The 16,219-nt window shown below is 44.4% G+C and overlaps 1 protein-coding gene across 3 annotated transcripts in view; it reads right to left on the bottom strand.

Moving 5' to 3' along the window:
• GLDC (glycine decarboxylase) overlaps positions 1-16,219 on the bottom strand; it is a 108,752-nt gene that overhangs the window by 13,514 nt on the left and 79,019 nt on the right. For all 3 annotated transcript variants that reach the window (XR_010148783.1, XM_001143144.8, XM_054658664.2), the window contains 5 exons: positions 12,619-12,744; positions 10,213-10,362; positions 8,723-8,835; positions 7,410-7,551; positions 4,854-4,965 (listed from right to left, as the gene is read on the bottom strand). Coding sequence is in view for 2 of the 3 variants with exons in the window: in XM_001143144.8 (XP_001143144.1) it covers positions 4,854-4,965; positions 7,410-7,551; positions 8,723-8,835; positions 10,213-10,362; positions 12,619-12,744 (643 nt within the window). In the remaining variant the exon portion in view is untranslated. The remainder of the gene's footprint in view (positions 1-4,853; positions 4,966-7,409; positions 7,552-8,722; positions 8,836-10,212; positions 10,363-12,618; positions 12,745-16,219) is intronic.

Here is a 16,219-nt window from a genome sequence, read left to right as displayed (position 1 = left end):
TTTTTAAAACTTTCTGACTCTTTTGTAATAACACTTTAAACACAAATACATTGTACAGCTGTACAAAAATATTTTCTTTCTCAATATCCTTATTCTATATGCTTTCTTCTATATTTAATTTCTTTTTACTTTTTAAACTTTTTTGTTAAAAACTAAGACACAAACACACACCTTTGTCTAGGCCTACAGATTCAGGATGCTCAATATCACTGTCTTCCACCACCTCATCTTTTTTTTTTGAGACAGTGTCTCACTCTGTCACCCAGGCTGGAGTGCAGTGGCACCATTACAACTCACTGCAGCCTCAACTTCCCAGGCTCAAGCAATCCTCCTGCCTCAACCTTCCAAGTAGCTGGGACTACAGGTGTGCACCACCATGGTGGTTAATTTTTTCTTTTTTTCTTTTTTTGGAAGAGACAGGTCTCATGATATTTCCCAGGCTGGTCTCAGACTCCTGGGCTCAAGCAACCCTCCCGGCTTGGCCTCCCAAACTGCTGGGATTGCAGGCATGAGCCACAGCACCCAGCCCCACCTCCGACATCTTGTCCTCTGGAAGGTGTTCAGGGACAGTAACACACACGGAGCTGCTATCTCCTGTGATGACAATGCCTTCTTCTGGAATACCTCCTGAAGGACCGCCCTGAAGCTGTTTTACAGTTAACATTTTTTTTTTACAGTAGAAGGAATACACTCTAAAATAATGATGGGGGCCAGACACAGTGGCTCACGCCTGTAATCCCAGCATTTGGGGAGGCCAAGGTGGGAGGATCACCTGAGGTCAGGAGTTTGAGACCAGCCCGGGCAACATGGTGAAACCCTGTCTCTACTAAAAATACAAAAATCAGCCAAGTGTGGTGATGAACACCTGTAGTCCCAGCTACTGGGGAAGCTGAGGCAGGAGAATCGCTTGAACCTGGGAGGCGGAGGTTGCAGTGAGCCAACATCACACCACTGCACTCCCACCTGGGCGACCAAGCGAGACTCTGTCTCAAAAATAATAATAATAATAATAATAATAATAATAATAATAATGATGATGATAAAAAGCATTATGTAGTAAATACATAAACCAGCAGGCATAGTCTTTATCATTATTATTAGGTACTATATATTAAATGTAAGTGTCATACTTTTAGACAACCTGCCTCATCCTTCCAAAGTGCTTGGATTACAGGTGTGAACCAACACACCCGGCTGCTACTAAATAAAATTAAACGTGAGGAAGTTTAAAATATGAACAAATAAGCAATTAGGGAAAAAACCAATAGGATGCAGTTATATATCTTTTTAAGATATGGAAATAACATGATTTGAAGCTGTGAAATCAGAGGGTCAGCTGTGAAGGAGAATGAAGTAGGCAGAACAGATGGGGGAACACAGTTACCCTGGATGGACAAGGCTGGCACTAAGAACTAGGGAAACAGTGAGCGCATTGGCTACATATACTAAAACAATAAGGTCATTTTCACCTATCGAATTGGCCATGATATATTGTTTTCTTGTTCTTCTGTCTAGTTCTCAGTCCTCACTAGGCCCCCGTGTGATGGCCACTCTCATATGTTATCACTGTGAGATAAATTGGCACAAAGTTTCTGGGAAAAAAATTGAAGCCATACATGTCAAAAGCTTCAGTGCATTTATATCCTCTGAGATAATAATTTTTTTCTATGACTCTCTCCTAAGGAAATTATCAGGCAAAATTCTTTAAAATTTCAAGCAAAGGATACTCACTGCCACATTGTAATAAATGCAAACAAAGGGAAGAAAAACTATACAATTGGCTAAATCATGGCACATCTACACAATGGAATTGACAGTGCCACTTTCAAAGAATATTTAGTGACAGGGGAAAATGCTCATAATATACAGTTAAAAAATAGGCTAAAAACTGTATTTGTAGGCCGGGTGCAGTGGCTTACACCCATAACCCCAGCACTTTGGGAGGCCAAGGTGGGAGGATCACTAGAGCAGAGGAATTCAAGACCAACCTGGGCAACGGAGCAAGACCCCGTCTCTACAAAAATATATATATAAATAAATTAGCCAGGTGTGGCCGGTGTATGCCTGTGCTCCCAGCTACTTGGGAGGATGAGTTAGGAGGATCACTTGAGCCCAGGAGCTGAAGATTGCAATGAGCTGCCATGGCACCACTGCACTTCAGCCTGGACAACAAACTAATAAAACTGTCTGTAGTATGATCAATTGTACAAACAAAGAGGAGAAGAAATACAGAAAATATTAGTAATGGCTATAACTGATTGATGGAACCATGGACCATTTACATTTTCTTTGTCATGCTTTATTATTTTCCAAAATGTCCATGTTGAGCATATATACATTATTTATGTAATCTGACAAAATAAATATTGAAGCTATTCCTTAAAGCCAGTACACAAGCAGGATACATTTCACAGAGCAGGAGCTAAGCTAGATTTGAATTAATTAGTAGCTCTTGTCACTTCTTCAGTACCCACTTCACAGAAGCATTTTATTGTGTTGCTTAGAGACATGTTGCCCACAACTGTGTTTTCTGCTCTCTGGGGAGCATTTTAACCAGCACTTCTGGTTATTTGGTCCTATTCTTTTTCAAACTGTGGAACCACCCCTTTGGATACTGATTTATAAGGGAAGACCAGCCATTAAATTAAAGATCACAGCTATAGAGGTACATTCCACCTGGACCAGAGAAACCAAGATCCCATAAGCGCTTTGTTGCTGTTGCCCAGGTGCAGGCGGGTGGGCTGGTTCCTGACGTCTGTCTCTCTGATCTAAGCTCCAGGTCCTGGTCTCTGTCCTGCTCTTACTCTGGGCCCATAGCAAGGACTTGTACCTGGTTCTCAGTGCCAGCCTTTCCCTTCCAGGGTGACTTTGTTCCCCCATCTGTTTTTCTCTCAAAGGTATCTTTGCTCTCCCTTCTCACAGCTTAAAATCATGTTGTTTTCATAGTTAAAAAGAAAATATAACTACATCCTACTGAAGCAGCCCCCTCCTCCTTCACTTCCTGCAAACATGGAATCCTTCTCCCCTCTCCTTCCCGACCTCCATCCACATCTCAGCCCATTTCAAACACCCAGCGTCTGCCTCACCATTGTGCCCAAACTACTTTCAAAGGCTACCAAAGGCTTCCTAATTGTTATAGACAAAGGTTCCTTTTAAGACTCATAATTTAAAATCAGATGTCAATCATACCTCAGTAAAAGTAGAAAAAATCTAAATAAACTTAAGTAAGATTAAATCAGCCACCCGCTCTTTACAGGGTCTCTCCTTATTATGCGTCATCACGTGCATTTGTCTGTTGACTGCCAGAGAAACAAAGCAGGCGCAGCCTCCACCCTCTCCTGGACCCTGGAGTCAGATGGACAGAGCCAGACAACACCAAGTGGGAGAGCAGCTGCTCCCGGGTGGGGTCGGGGGTGGGCAAGAGGAGGGAGTGGAGGCTGCAGGGAGGAGGTGGAGCCACACGGCAGCAGGAGGGCCAGGCAGGGGTGTTGAGGGAGGGGCACTGTGCCAAGCACTGCCAGGGTTCTAAAGCTGCCTCAGGTGTGGAGTGCCCCTCACCAGGCACCCAACTTCTGCCTCCCTCTTAATGTAGCCATCTACTTGAGGCGTTTTGTTCTGGCTTCTCACCTTCAATACTCTTTCCTGGGGCCTCACCACTTCCAAGACTCAGCTATTAGGTCCTGAGCCCACAGCCCAATGTGTAAAAGGATGCCTGGTTTTTAGTTCCCTCCCATCACTTCCAGGGTGACTTTGCTCCCCTGCCTATTATTCCCTCTATTGTAAGCCCTAGAGGCTAGCTAACCTTCAATAACAGGTGTGATTACAGGATTGCAGGTGTGAGCCACCACCCCAGCCCCTTGCTACCTCTAAGGCATGTTTCCCCCTTGCCGCTGTCTTAATGATTGTAACAGTCTCTTCATGAATCCCTACCCTCCCCTGCTCAAAAACCTTTAATGGCTATTGTCCAGCTCAAGGGTGAAGTCCAGAGCCTTCCAAGGCCTTCAAGGCCCCACGCTACATTTCCAGCCTCATTGTCATTTGCTCCCTCTCTCCTATCCCATCCTTCACTCCAGACCAGACAGCTTTCTTTTCTCTGGTTTGCTCCTGTGTCTCTGCTTACTCAGGCTCTCATCGGCTACGCTGGCTTCCTGGCCCATCTCAAATGGCTCCAGCAAGAAGGGGCTGTCAACCATTCTATCCTGCCTCTACCCAGTCTGAGTTACTCTACTCTTTCAAGGCATATCATAGCACTTTGTAAATAATTAGCTCATGGTATTTATGTACACATTTCAGTGTTGTGGAATCTTTATTGACCTGGGCTGCTGTGTAGACTAGGAGCCTAGGAGAAACCTGCATATAGTAATGCCCCTAAACAGTTAACTAAACTGGTGTTATGGCTGGGCGTGGTGGCTCACGCCTGTAATCCCAGCACTTTGGGAGGCTGAGACAGGTGGATTACCTGAGGTCAGGAGTTCGAGACCAGCCTGGCCAATATGGTGAAACCCTGTCTCTACTAAAAATATAAAAATTAGCCGGGCGTGGTGGTGCACACGTGTAGTCCCAGCTACTCAGGAGGCTGAGGCAGAAGAATCGCTTGAACCCGGGAGGCAGAAATTGCAGTGAGCCAAGATCCTGCCACTGGACTCCAGCCTGGGTGACAGAGCAAGACTCTATCTCAAAAATAACAAAATAAAATAAAATAAACCCGAGTTATTTCCAAGACCTCTATGCTATTTTCTGATATGTGCTAAGAAATAGAAGTCTCTTGCCCATGTCAGAAAAGCGCATCTGGGTCAAACTTAGTTTGGCCAAGAAAAAAACCAAAGTAATGATAGATTAAAGTTGATACTTGCCTCTTGCACCCCTGAAAAGAATTCTGTAGTGTTTTTCTAATCGCTTGGCCATGTAGTTGGCATTTAATATCGCAGTTTCCGTGGCTTGTTTAAGACCCTTGCCTCCCATCATCTGCAACAAAGGGAAAAAGAGCCATTAGCCATTGAACAGGCAAACACGAATGTGAAGACACCAACCAAAAGACACCCCCAGATAAACTCCACCCACAAAGGAAGGCAGCCCACCATGACTCTGGAGTAAAGATGAGTGGAAAATTCCAACAAGGATATCTGTCAGATCCCTCTAAGCCTGTAATGCATTTTTGTTTTCTTCTTTTAATAGTAGTTTTACGCTCTTTATTGTAGTAGCAAAGCCTACAACAGGGCAAGCTGACTACTGACTACTGTGTTATCTAAAGAGAGAAAAGAATTGTTCTTAAATTACATGTGTTTTGTGATTTTTTTGTTTGTTTACTGTGAATTTGAGAGGTCTTGATAATTGCCAGGAATCCGATGGGATCTGGGCCAATATCTCCACGGAAGCAATTTTGTCTGGTTTATTTTCTCATTGTCCCTAGTAGAGGCTGCTTATGTTTAAAAACTGCTCAATCTTGTCCTGGTAGTTAAGAGTCCCTGTGATCATAAGGGATACACATCATCACTGCAAAGAGCTTCACATCAACACTGCACCAATTCTTATGGCCTACTTTCTTCCCAGAGTACCTCACATGTGATGGAGTTGGCATATATATTAAATATATAACTAATGTAAAGAGAATGAGAGAGCACCAAATAAAACAACAGTAGTACTTTGGTATCATTAAGGGGGTCCAAAGTAAAAAGGGGCCACATTGCTCCAGGCTGGTCAAAGAAGGCTTCCTAGATTAAGAGCCAGAACTTGGCTAGAAACTTAGAAATAAGTAGAATTTGGATAGGGAAAGAGAAAGGAGAAGGTATACCAGGTGAGAAGAATGGCAGAAATGAAGGCGTGGAAGGGGAGGGCACATGACTGTCATCTGGGAGTGGATGTAGGGCAAGGTGAGTTGTGACTCCATTTTTAAGCCCAAAACTTCTCTAGGAAGGACTTCGACTTTGTCCAGCCAAACACTGGCTCTCAACCTATGTCTCATGGGGGGATTTTTTAAAAATGCAGACGGCTTAAGTCCAACCCTACATGTGCTCAGTTTGGTTCTCCTTGGAATGGGGCCTAGGCATGTGCATTCTGAAAGAATCCCCTAAGGATTTCGTGCAGGCTAGTGAGAACCAGGTAAAGCAACAGGAAGCCACGAGAGATACGTGGGTGCCTAGGGTGAGTCTAGCAGTCCTGTAGGTGCGCCTGTGGAATTGCAGCAGGGAGAGAAGCAGCTAAAGCTAGAGTCCAGGGGATAAGTAATAACAGCCTGAAATAAGAGAAGGCCCAAGGCCAGAGGGGGCAGCTTAAAACCTACTTTATTTATTTAGTTTTTAAACTGAGGCACCAGCTGGTGTTCCAGGCATGTAGCCAAACCAACCTTGGGGCATTTATTTCCTATATGTGGGAAGTCATCTCCAACCCAAATATGTTCATACAAATAACCCAGATTTACAGAACCCAGAGATCAAAAGGGAAGTGGAATTTAATTCTGCTTACAAAGAAGCAGACCTTTATTCTGATTGCTTGTGTTGTTTGCAAAACAACTTGAATATCATTTTTAAAAGCAAGTGTTAGTGTCTGAGGTACAGAATTGTTCCGGCTTCCGAGAAACTTTTCGTGAAGAATCATAAATGCCATGCTGTTCCAGAAATAAACAGTCAGCCCCACAGAGTCCTCTGGAATGATTGGCCTAGCTGCGTTTTGGGGGTTTTGTTTCAGCGGGAGCTCCCCTTCCTTTAAAGAGGGGCACTGCTTTGGGGAGACTGCTCTAATTAGCAGCCAAACAAGTGTTCTTATTCACAGTCTTGTCAGTCCAGGAGGTGGGCAGGGCAGTGTGAACAAGAACTGTAGAAAATCAACTCTGGCCCTGGTGTTATTTGGAATAAGACAAAGGAAGGAAGCCTGTACTCTGACTAATTACGCAGAGAGCACAGCGCCACAAACCCTAAAGGCCAAAGAGCTCTGGGAAAAAAACAGAGAAGCAAATTTCTGCTATTTTTCATCTTCTCCTCTGGCCCCCCGAAGAAATATATAGCAAAGTGAGATATATAGCAGGATCTCAGCAAAGTGGAATAATTAGTACATGCACTGCTTTTCACTCGGAAGGGGCTATATAAATCCTGCAGGAAACCAAAGGACGCGGCCAGAACATCCATATGACTCATGGAACTTAGCTGTGTCTGGAAAAATATATCTGATGTTTCAGTTTCTCTGATGTTAAACCCACTCTGAGAACCCAAAAGAAGTAGTGTAATGGAGGAGAGATGCAATGATTTTTAGCTCATCTCTTCAGGAAGGTTTCTTCCACCCAGGCCATCAGCAATATTCTTTGAACCACATCTCACATCATGAATTTATTTGTTTTTAAGCCAAGAAGTCTGCAGTATCCGGTCCCCACGCATACCTGACGCCCCCACCCACCTGCACATACTCCCAGGCCTCACCTTGATATAAGCCCAGGAAATGGGCAAGATGGAACTGGAGCCCCATGGGGCCGCACTGACGGTTCCCACAGGACAGGCATCCTCATTCCGCTTTAGTGAAATGACGGGATGATTGGGCAAAAACGGGGCGAGATGTTTCTTCCTGTATTTTTTTTTTAAGGGCAAATTCAGAAAACGTAAACGATTCAGTTTAATCTAATGGTAAGGTTCCGGGCCCTCCCAGAAAGCCTTGTTCCCAGCAGAGGAGCTCTGGCAGTGGAAGGGACTCTCCACCTGCTGGGAGGCAGATGCTCGGGAAGCGATCCTTCCTTCCTTCCTCCTCTGGTGGAGGTCCACCAGCCATCAGTGTCCCAGGGCTCACCCAAGAACTGTGGTGGAGGGCTTGATAGAGGCAGGCAGCCATAGAACAGTGGAGTTCCATGTCCCTCCCTCCCACTCCCAGCCCCACTCCCTCACCCCTATACACTTTCCCAAGATGGACATGGGAGGGGCTGATGAGAAGATGCCCCATGGACTGACATGAACATCACTCTCCCCACCTCCCTGACAGCTGAAGCACTAGAGCTCACACATTTACTAGAAATAATCATCATCAAAATGAATCTCACTTTAACAGTAGTCCAAAAAAAAAAAAAAAAAAAAAAACAAGAAAGAAGAAAAAAGTAAGAAGGCCAAGCTTCCAGCAACTCTGAAAACTGGCTTCTTTAGCATATTTTTGGGAGACTGAAGCAGCTCAGGAAAACAGCTGCTCTCATCATCATTTTCCCAAGATGATTTGATTTCAGTGTAAAAAGTTATCCACAGCTAAGAAATATTCCTTCAGTCCTACTCTGGCTTCATCCAATTATTTCTAGTAACCAGGTTTGTTTCTTCCTTACTTATATGTTACTTATCTCAACACCTTACATCTAATTCACTTTCAATGGAATCATTAGCTGATTTTAAAAAAGAAAAAAAAAATGCTTGGAAATGCAAAAGTCCGAAAGGCACTTTCTAGTGCCAATATTCCAGTTACAATACGTATGCTCAGGTAAAGTTCTCTATTCATTATTCTGTTAATAAGCCTGCTGTCTATGTGCAACTGGAAGCTCAGTGAGGCCAGATGCTATGGTTAATAAAATCTAATTATGCTTTTCTTTGGAAATCCCCTAAAAGCACCCATTTTGCTGCTCCTCCCCCAGCCCCTACAAGTGCACTACACCAGTGAGGGTATCCTCAACACATGAAGACTTTGATGGGATGAGTAGTCTATTTAGGGCCACTCCTTCATTCTGTCTCCAAAGCCATCCTGAAACCAGCAGCCCAGAACTTACACTCCGATGGGCCCCATGCCAGGACCACCTCCTCCGTGGGGAATGCAGAAGGTCTTGTGAAGATTTAGGTGCGAGACATCAGACCCAAAGTCTCCAGGGCGACAGATTCCCACCTACCACAAAGGCAAGGGCCAAAAGCAAAAGTCAAGAGCTTGGAAGCACCCTCCAGTGTGAAGGCCATGGCTGGCCAGTGCTGCCTTCTCCCCTCAGAGCAAAAGCAGGCAGAGCCACATCCATGGTGTTCACAGAAATGTCCTCTACACTGGCCCAGTTCCGTAGTCACAAACTGGCATCCTATAGGCAGAGTGCTTGTGGTTGCTATGGAAATAGCAACTGACCATTTAGTCCAATTTAGATTTAAAAATATGGATTTGAATACACAGTCTCTTCCTAATTATCCACACCACAACGGGAGAGAAGTGTCTCTAACACAAGAAAGGGCAGAACCTCCATGTTGTTGAAATAGGCAACTCTTCCCTGAGCAGCGCTACCTTCCCCTGCATGGTCGGCTTTAGTATGATGCACGTTACCGAATGGCCCCGTTGGGCACAATGATGGAAGGGGCTGCAGGGGCACCAGGGAGGAGGCTGAACTGAGAGAGGGAAAGCAAGGCTTGCAGTTTTCCTGAGATGATCCAGATACCAGGCATGATATCCCACTAGCCTTCCCACCACTTGGGTGTTAGGACTAACTTTGATGGTGACCAAAGGTACAGAATTCATTTATGCTACAGAACCAATAGACAATCTCTGGATTACACTTGTGAAATGAATGAGAACCAAAGAAAGGCTCTAAAATGGTAGGAAAAAAAAAAGAGGTCGGGCGTGGTGGATCACACCTGTAATCCTAGCACTTTGGGAAGCTGAGGCAGGTGGATTGCCTGAGCTCAGGAGTTCAAGACCAGCCTGGGCAACACAGTGAAACCCCATCTCTACTAAAATACAAAAAAAAAATTAAAAAATTTAAAAAAATTAGCTGGGTGTGGCAGCATGCACCTGTAGTCCCAGCTACTCAGGAGGCTGAGGCAGGAGAATTGCTTGAACCCATGAGGTGGAGGTTGCAGTGAGCAGACATCGCACCACTGCACTCCAGCCTTGGCGACAGAGTGAGACTCCGTCTAAAAAAAGAAAGAAAAAAAGAAAGAAAGAAAAAGGAAAAAAGCAAACACCAATAAGAGTCTCAAAAAGATTGTGTCACTCCTCTCCTGCAGGGGCTCCCAACAGCATTTCTTCAGAGGTTCACAGTACATAGATCCTCTGTCCCCCAAGTAATCAGGATTGGGCCCTTTGAGCCCCCATTTCACAGCTGATAAAGCTAATGCCAGGATAAGTGGCTTTCCAAGGCCATGAGAGATCAACAACCACCAGTGGTCAGGTCGTGGGTCTGAGTTCCCTCAGGCAGGAAGCCTCTCAAGAAGTCAGAATTTTTTTTTTTTTTTCACATATCCATTTTCTCAGTGGGAACTAAGGGCGGGCCTCTTCAGTTCCCACCTGAGCATTCATATTTGCCCCGTCTAGGTAGACCTGTCCTCCATGTTGATGGATGAGGTCACACACGTCACTGATGTTCTCTTCAAACACCCCATTGGTGGACGGGTATGTAATCATGATAGCTGCTAGGTTCTCCTTGTGCTTATCCACCTGTGAAAGAAAAGGGGTAGAGAAGGACATGGAGGGAGGATATGTTTCTTTCTTGGCCAAATCCTCACCTTTCATTTTAAAGGATGAAGAAAGATGAAGTCTCAGTCTTTACTTTCCTGGAACTGTCTCAAAGTACAATGACAGCAATAAAAAAAACCACAGCCATTACTCCCTTCACAAATCATTCCAAAGAAATAATAAGATCCTGGCTGGGTGTGGTGGCTCATGCCCGTAATCCCGGCACTCTGGGAGGCCGAGGCGGGCAGATCACCTAAGGTCAAGAATTCGAGACCAGCCTGGCCAACATGGTGAAACCCCGTCTCTACTAAAAATACAAAGATTAGCCGAGCATGGTGGCAGGTGCCTGTAATCCCAGCTACTTAGGAGGCTGAGGCAGGGACAATTGCTTGAACCGGTGAGGTGGAGGTTGTAGTGAGCCAAGATCACACCACTGCACTCCCGCTCGGACAACAGAGAGAGACTTCGCGTCAAAAAAAAAAAAAAAAGAAAAAAGAAAAAAAGAAATAATAAGATCCTTTCAGGCTAGGTCTCTATGGTCCAGACCAAAAGGACTATTCACAAGATTTTGGGATATTTTGGACCCAACTCTCTAAGGTGGTTTTCCCTTGGTTCAAGTCATCTCAATAATGATTTCAGACGTTTGCGGTTCTAGGTGCGTCCATTCTCATAGTTAATCTCTCTGCTCATCTTCTCATATCCATTCCTTTCCCTTGCCTTCTGCTGAAGTTAAAATTCCCAAATTACAGCTAGATAGGAGGAGTAAGTTGTAGAGTTCTATACCACTGCAGGATGACTATATTTAACAATATATAATTTTGAATAGTTAGAAGGAGGATATTGAACGTTCCCTCAACACAAAGAAATGATACATGCTTGAGATGTTGGATATGCTGATTACCCTGATCTGATCTCTATACATTTTATGTATAGAAACATCACTATATACCCCATGACTATGTACAACTATTGTCATTTAAAAAGATAAAGAACAGAGGCCAGGTGTGGTAGCTCACGCCTGTAATCTCAGCACTTTGGGAGGCTGAGGCGGGCGGATCATGAGGTCAGGAGATCGAGACTATCCTGGCCAACACGGTGAAACCCTGTCTCTACTAAAAATACAAAAAGTAGCTGGGCATGGTGGCACACGCCTGTAGTCCCAGCTAATCAGGAGGCTGAGGCAGGAGAATTGCTTGAACCCGGGAGGCGGAGGTTGCAGTGAGCCGAGATCATGCCACTGCACTCCAGCCTGGGCGACAGGGTAAGACTCCATTTCAAAACAAACAAACAAAAAGATAAAGAACAGGAATTGAAAAAAAAAAAAAAAAGAATTCCCACAAGGAGTGTTTCTGTAAATAAAAGTCTTCTTTATTCTTTCCTTTTACAGAAGGCAAGCATATATAAAAGTCACGTCCCTGTTTGTTTTCCTGGCCAGCATATCAGAGCAGGCATGTTTGAGAACATGGGGGTGGCCAGGGAAGTCATGTCCTATATTACTATAATGGAGGGACTTAATAATTTCAACTACTGGCCTGGAACACTTGTTGGAAAAAAGCTTTGTGGAGCAATGGAAGGGTAGGGGTGGATCGAAGAGAGGTGCAGCATTGTGGATTTTCAGCTTCCTTTAGAAGGCAACTGCACAGCGTTCGCAGTCTCCATGCCTAATAACACCACCATCAAAATCACATTGCTATTCCACTGGTTTCCTTCCCGCTTAAGATGCAGCTGCCAGTCCGCTGGTGGGAAGCAGATACGGTTGCTAAGCAACTTCTTCCTGGAGGTTGGGAGGTTGAGAGTGGGGGTTGGTGGAAACCAAGCTGCATGATGCCAGGAATTCAGCATGATGGGGCTGGCACAGTCATGGATATTTGCAAAGCTGACATTTGTGTTACAATTGCTGACACGAAGATGTGTAAGTGTGACTGCCATTTTGATTATTAAGTGGGGAAGGCGAGAAGGAGAGGGAAGATTGGGCAGAAAGAGGCAGGCAGTTCTGCAAGGAGTACTCTTACTACCACCATGAATAATTCATTCAGTTTTTTACACAAGCTGGAATTAGAAAACGGGGATTTCTCCCTGTTGGTGATGGGAGGGGTAGAGGAGACTCTGGTCAAAGGAAGAACTGCAGACTTTTCATTAGAATGCAAGAGAAGACATTTACATAATCCATCAAGTCCCTGATCCCCACCAGCACTCCCCATCCCGGCCCCTCCCATCTGCTAAGGAGAAGACAAGTACCATGGCCTTGAGGTGAACTGCATCGATATTCCCATATTTATCCACCTCCACAGGCTGAATCTTCATGCCTGCCATGTGGGCACTTGCTGGGTTGGTCCCATGTGCTGATTTCGGAATGAGGCAAACCTGCGGAATAGAAAGGAAGCAAAGAAAGAGCAAAATCATCATCAGACTATGAATAACGACAGAAAAGTACTACAACATGCTTGTAGCACAAATTAGACACCACCTGTTTTTATTTAGGCTGAACACTAGTGCTTTAAAATCTGCTACAATTTAATTATTTGTCATTGCAAAACAATGTCCAAAAAAAGTTTCCATATGAATCCCTAAATATTGTTCCCTAAAGATGCTCAGGAAATCAATACAATCTTCCCTTATCCCAGTACAATAAAAATAGGCCTGGACTTATTCTAACCTTGTCTCAGTTAGGATACACAGAAAGCACCTTAGAAGAACATGAGACTGGAAGTTAAACTCAAGGACTCAGGGCCCACATCACAGCTTCAGTGCTCTGCTTGGCTTATCCAGGACAGATGATAATGACAGATGTTAATTCCAAGGCCTCCCAGTACCAATACACCAATTATATCAATATTTATCGGATGTTTACTCTGTAATAAATTATTAGTTTCTATAAGAACCATAAACTAAGCATTAATAATGATCAACCCGGCCAGGTGCAGTGGCTCACGCGTGTAATCCCAGCACTTTGGGAGGCCGAGGCGGGTGGATCACCTGAGGTCAGGAGTTCGAGACCAGCCTGGCCAACATGGTGAAACCCCGTCTCTAGTAAAAATACAAAAAATAGCTGGGTGTGGTGGTAGGTGTCTGTAATCCCAGCTACTCGAGAGGCTGAGGCAGGAGAATTGGTTGAAACCAGGAGGTGTAGGTTGCAGTGAGCCGAGATTGCGCTATTGCACTCCAGCCTGGGCGACAAGAGTGAAACTCCGTATTTTAAAAAAAAAAAAAAAGATCAACCTGGCCAGGCATGGTGGCTCACGCCTGTAATCCCAACACTTCGGGAGGTGGAGGTCAGGAGTTCAAGACCAGCCTGGCCAACATGGCGAAACGCTGTCTCTATTAAAAATACAAAAATTAGTCAGGCGTGGTGACGCACGCCTGCAGTCCCAGCTACTCAGGAGGCTGAGACAGAAGATTCGCTTGAATCCGGGAGGTGGAGGTTGCAGCAAGCCGAGATCGCGCCATTGCACTCCAGCCTGGGCAACAGAGCAAGACTCCGTCTCAAAAAAAAAAAAAAAGATAAAAATAAAAATGATCAACCCCTACCCCGGGTTCACACAACTCACTCACTAACAGTGGTGGCCTGTGAATGACTGTCTAGAGTCCAGAGATGCAGCAGAAACATGGAGAAGGGGATGTAGCTTCAGGTTAAGGAAATCAAGGGAAAGTGCCTCAAGAGCTGAGCCTAAGTTAGAGCTTACAGCTGCACTGAATTTTTATGGAAGCTGGACAGTAGGTGCAATGCTAAAATTCTCAGACTCAAATCATCCTTCACTTCCTCCAAACAACCATGTGGACACAGGCTCTTGTAGAACTGATGATGTGTCCCAGTGGGAAAGTAAGTCACAAGGTTTTCCCCAACAAAAAGCATCAAGGAGAAGCCATGATTACCCTGAAAATCATCCTCCTATTTTTTATCCCACAGAGAGATGGATGGGCATTATTGAAAATAGGCTATGAAGTTAAATCTTAGCTTACAGCTCTTTCCTCAAAAACAGCAAAGGAGTCTACTTAAGAAAAATAAACGTGTACAAAAAGAAAACATTAGCCAAAGGCAAACATGAACTACTTTGCACTCTTCTACTGTCAGAAGGTTTGTGTCCCTTTAGAACGGCTGTTGGTCTCATACTGGTTATGTCACATTGTCCTCAAATCCGTTTTCTTGTTTGAATGCTTCCCTTTTGTAGTTAATTTTTTTTCTTTATTTTCCCAGGACCCAAGCTGGAGGCCCTGTCCTCTCTCACAGGTATTGCTAGTCTACAAAAGGATCGTTGGATGAAAGGATCCCTTCAGAGCAGAATATTGATAAGAAGGAGAAAGGGGAATATTAAAAATAAATATAAAATATTCATAGAACGCCAAAATGAAGAATTCATACCAGGTGAGTTCTGTTAAAACACAAACATGTAAAAACGTCAACCACCCTGTGGTACACTGAATAACCGGCTCCCAAGGACATCCCTGTCCTAATCCTCGGAACCTGTGGGTGTTTCTTTATATGGCAAGGGGGACTTGCAGATGGGATTAAGGTAAAGAAAGATCTTGAGACGGAAAAGTTATTCTGGATTTTGGGCTGGGCCCTAAATATATTCTTAAGTGTCCTCATCAGAGGGAAGCAGAGGGAGATGGGACCATAGAGGGAGCGGGAGATGTGCTGACTGAAGCAGGAAGCTCGAGCCAAGGAACGCAGGAGGCCTGCAGATGCCAAGAAAGGTAAGGAAACAGATTCTCCCGTCTCCCCCAGAAGGAATCAGCTCTACCAACACTTTGACTTTAGCCCAGTGAAACCAATTTCTGACACCTGGCCTCTGCAACTGTAAGAAAATTAATGTGTGTTGTTTTAAGCCACTAAGCCTGTAGAAATTTATCATAGCAGCCATAGGAAACTAATACACATCCTGGTACAAGGAGCGATGGAAAGAGAAGTCACAGTGGCTTTGTGAAGCACTCATTTATATGTTGCTGTCAGACATTGCTGGTTTTCTATGAGGATTTAGAGGACTTTAATTATTCTTTATAATGTTAAGTTTTTCCTCAGTTTAAAATTGTAGTGTTGGCCGGGCGAGGTTGCTCATGCCTGTAATCCCAGCACTTTGGGAGGCTGAGGCAGGCGGTTCACTTAAGGCCAGGAGTTCAAGACCAGCCTGGCCAACATGGTGAAACCCTGTCTCTAATAAAAATACAAAAAATAGCCAGGCATGGTGGTGCCCGCCTACAGTCCCAGCTACTTGGGAGGCTGAGGCATGAGAATCACTTGAACCCGGGAGGCGGAGGTTGCCATAAGCCAAGATCATGCCATTGCACTCCAGCCTGGGTGACAGAGTGAGAGTCTCTCTTGGGGGAAAAAAATTGTATTGTTGTGAGGGATATGGAAGTAACAGGACCCAGATTTGAAGTTTTGGTTTATCCAAAGCAAATCCAGCATTTGGTGCATTGATGCCCATTTAGGGGGGTACTATGTTTTCTAAACTCCCCAGGGTGCCGCGTGGCATAGAATAGCATAAGGTCATCTTTAGACTTCCTGAATGAGTGAAGGGTTAAGGAGATCTCCTGTGAAGGGAAACTAATGTCTTACCACTGGTAAAATCTAACAACCAAAGGCCACTACTTTGTCTCAGGCAGTTGGGAAGAAAAAAATATTCCCATACAGGTTTTGAGCTTTCTTTGTTGATTTACATATAACATAATTTGTTTCCTTTGGTCAATGTTTTCCCTTTGTATAGGAAACTCAGACTCTGAACAGCAAACTTAATTGTTTTTCTTTAGAGTTTTAATTTTTTCGTAAGATCTGGAGGTCTGCTGAGTAAGTCAGGATTTGACTAACAAATTGAAATATTAATTATAAAGTGTTAAAGGC

This window comes from Pan troglodytes, chromosome 11 (assembly GCF_028858775.2).
Source record: "Pan troglodytes isolate AG18354 chromosome 11, NHGRI_mPanTro3-v2.0_pri, whole genome shotgun sequence".
Lineage (NCBI taxonomy): Eukaryota > Metazoa > Chordata > Mammalia > Primates > Hominidae > Pan > Pan troglodytes.
The sequence above is the reverse complement of the archived record's forward strand: the minus strand, read 5'-3'. Positions and strand labels throughout refer to the sequence as shown.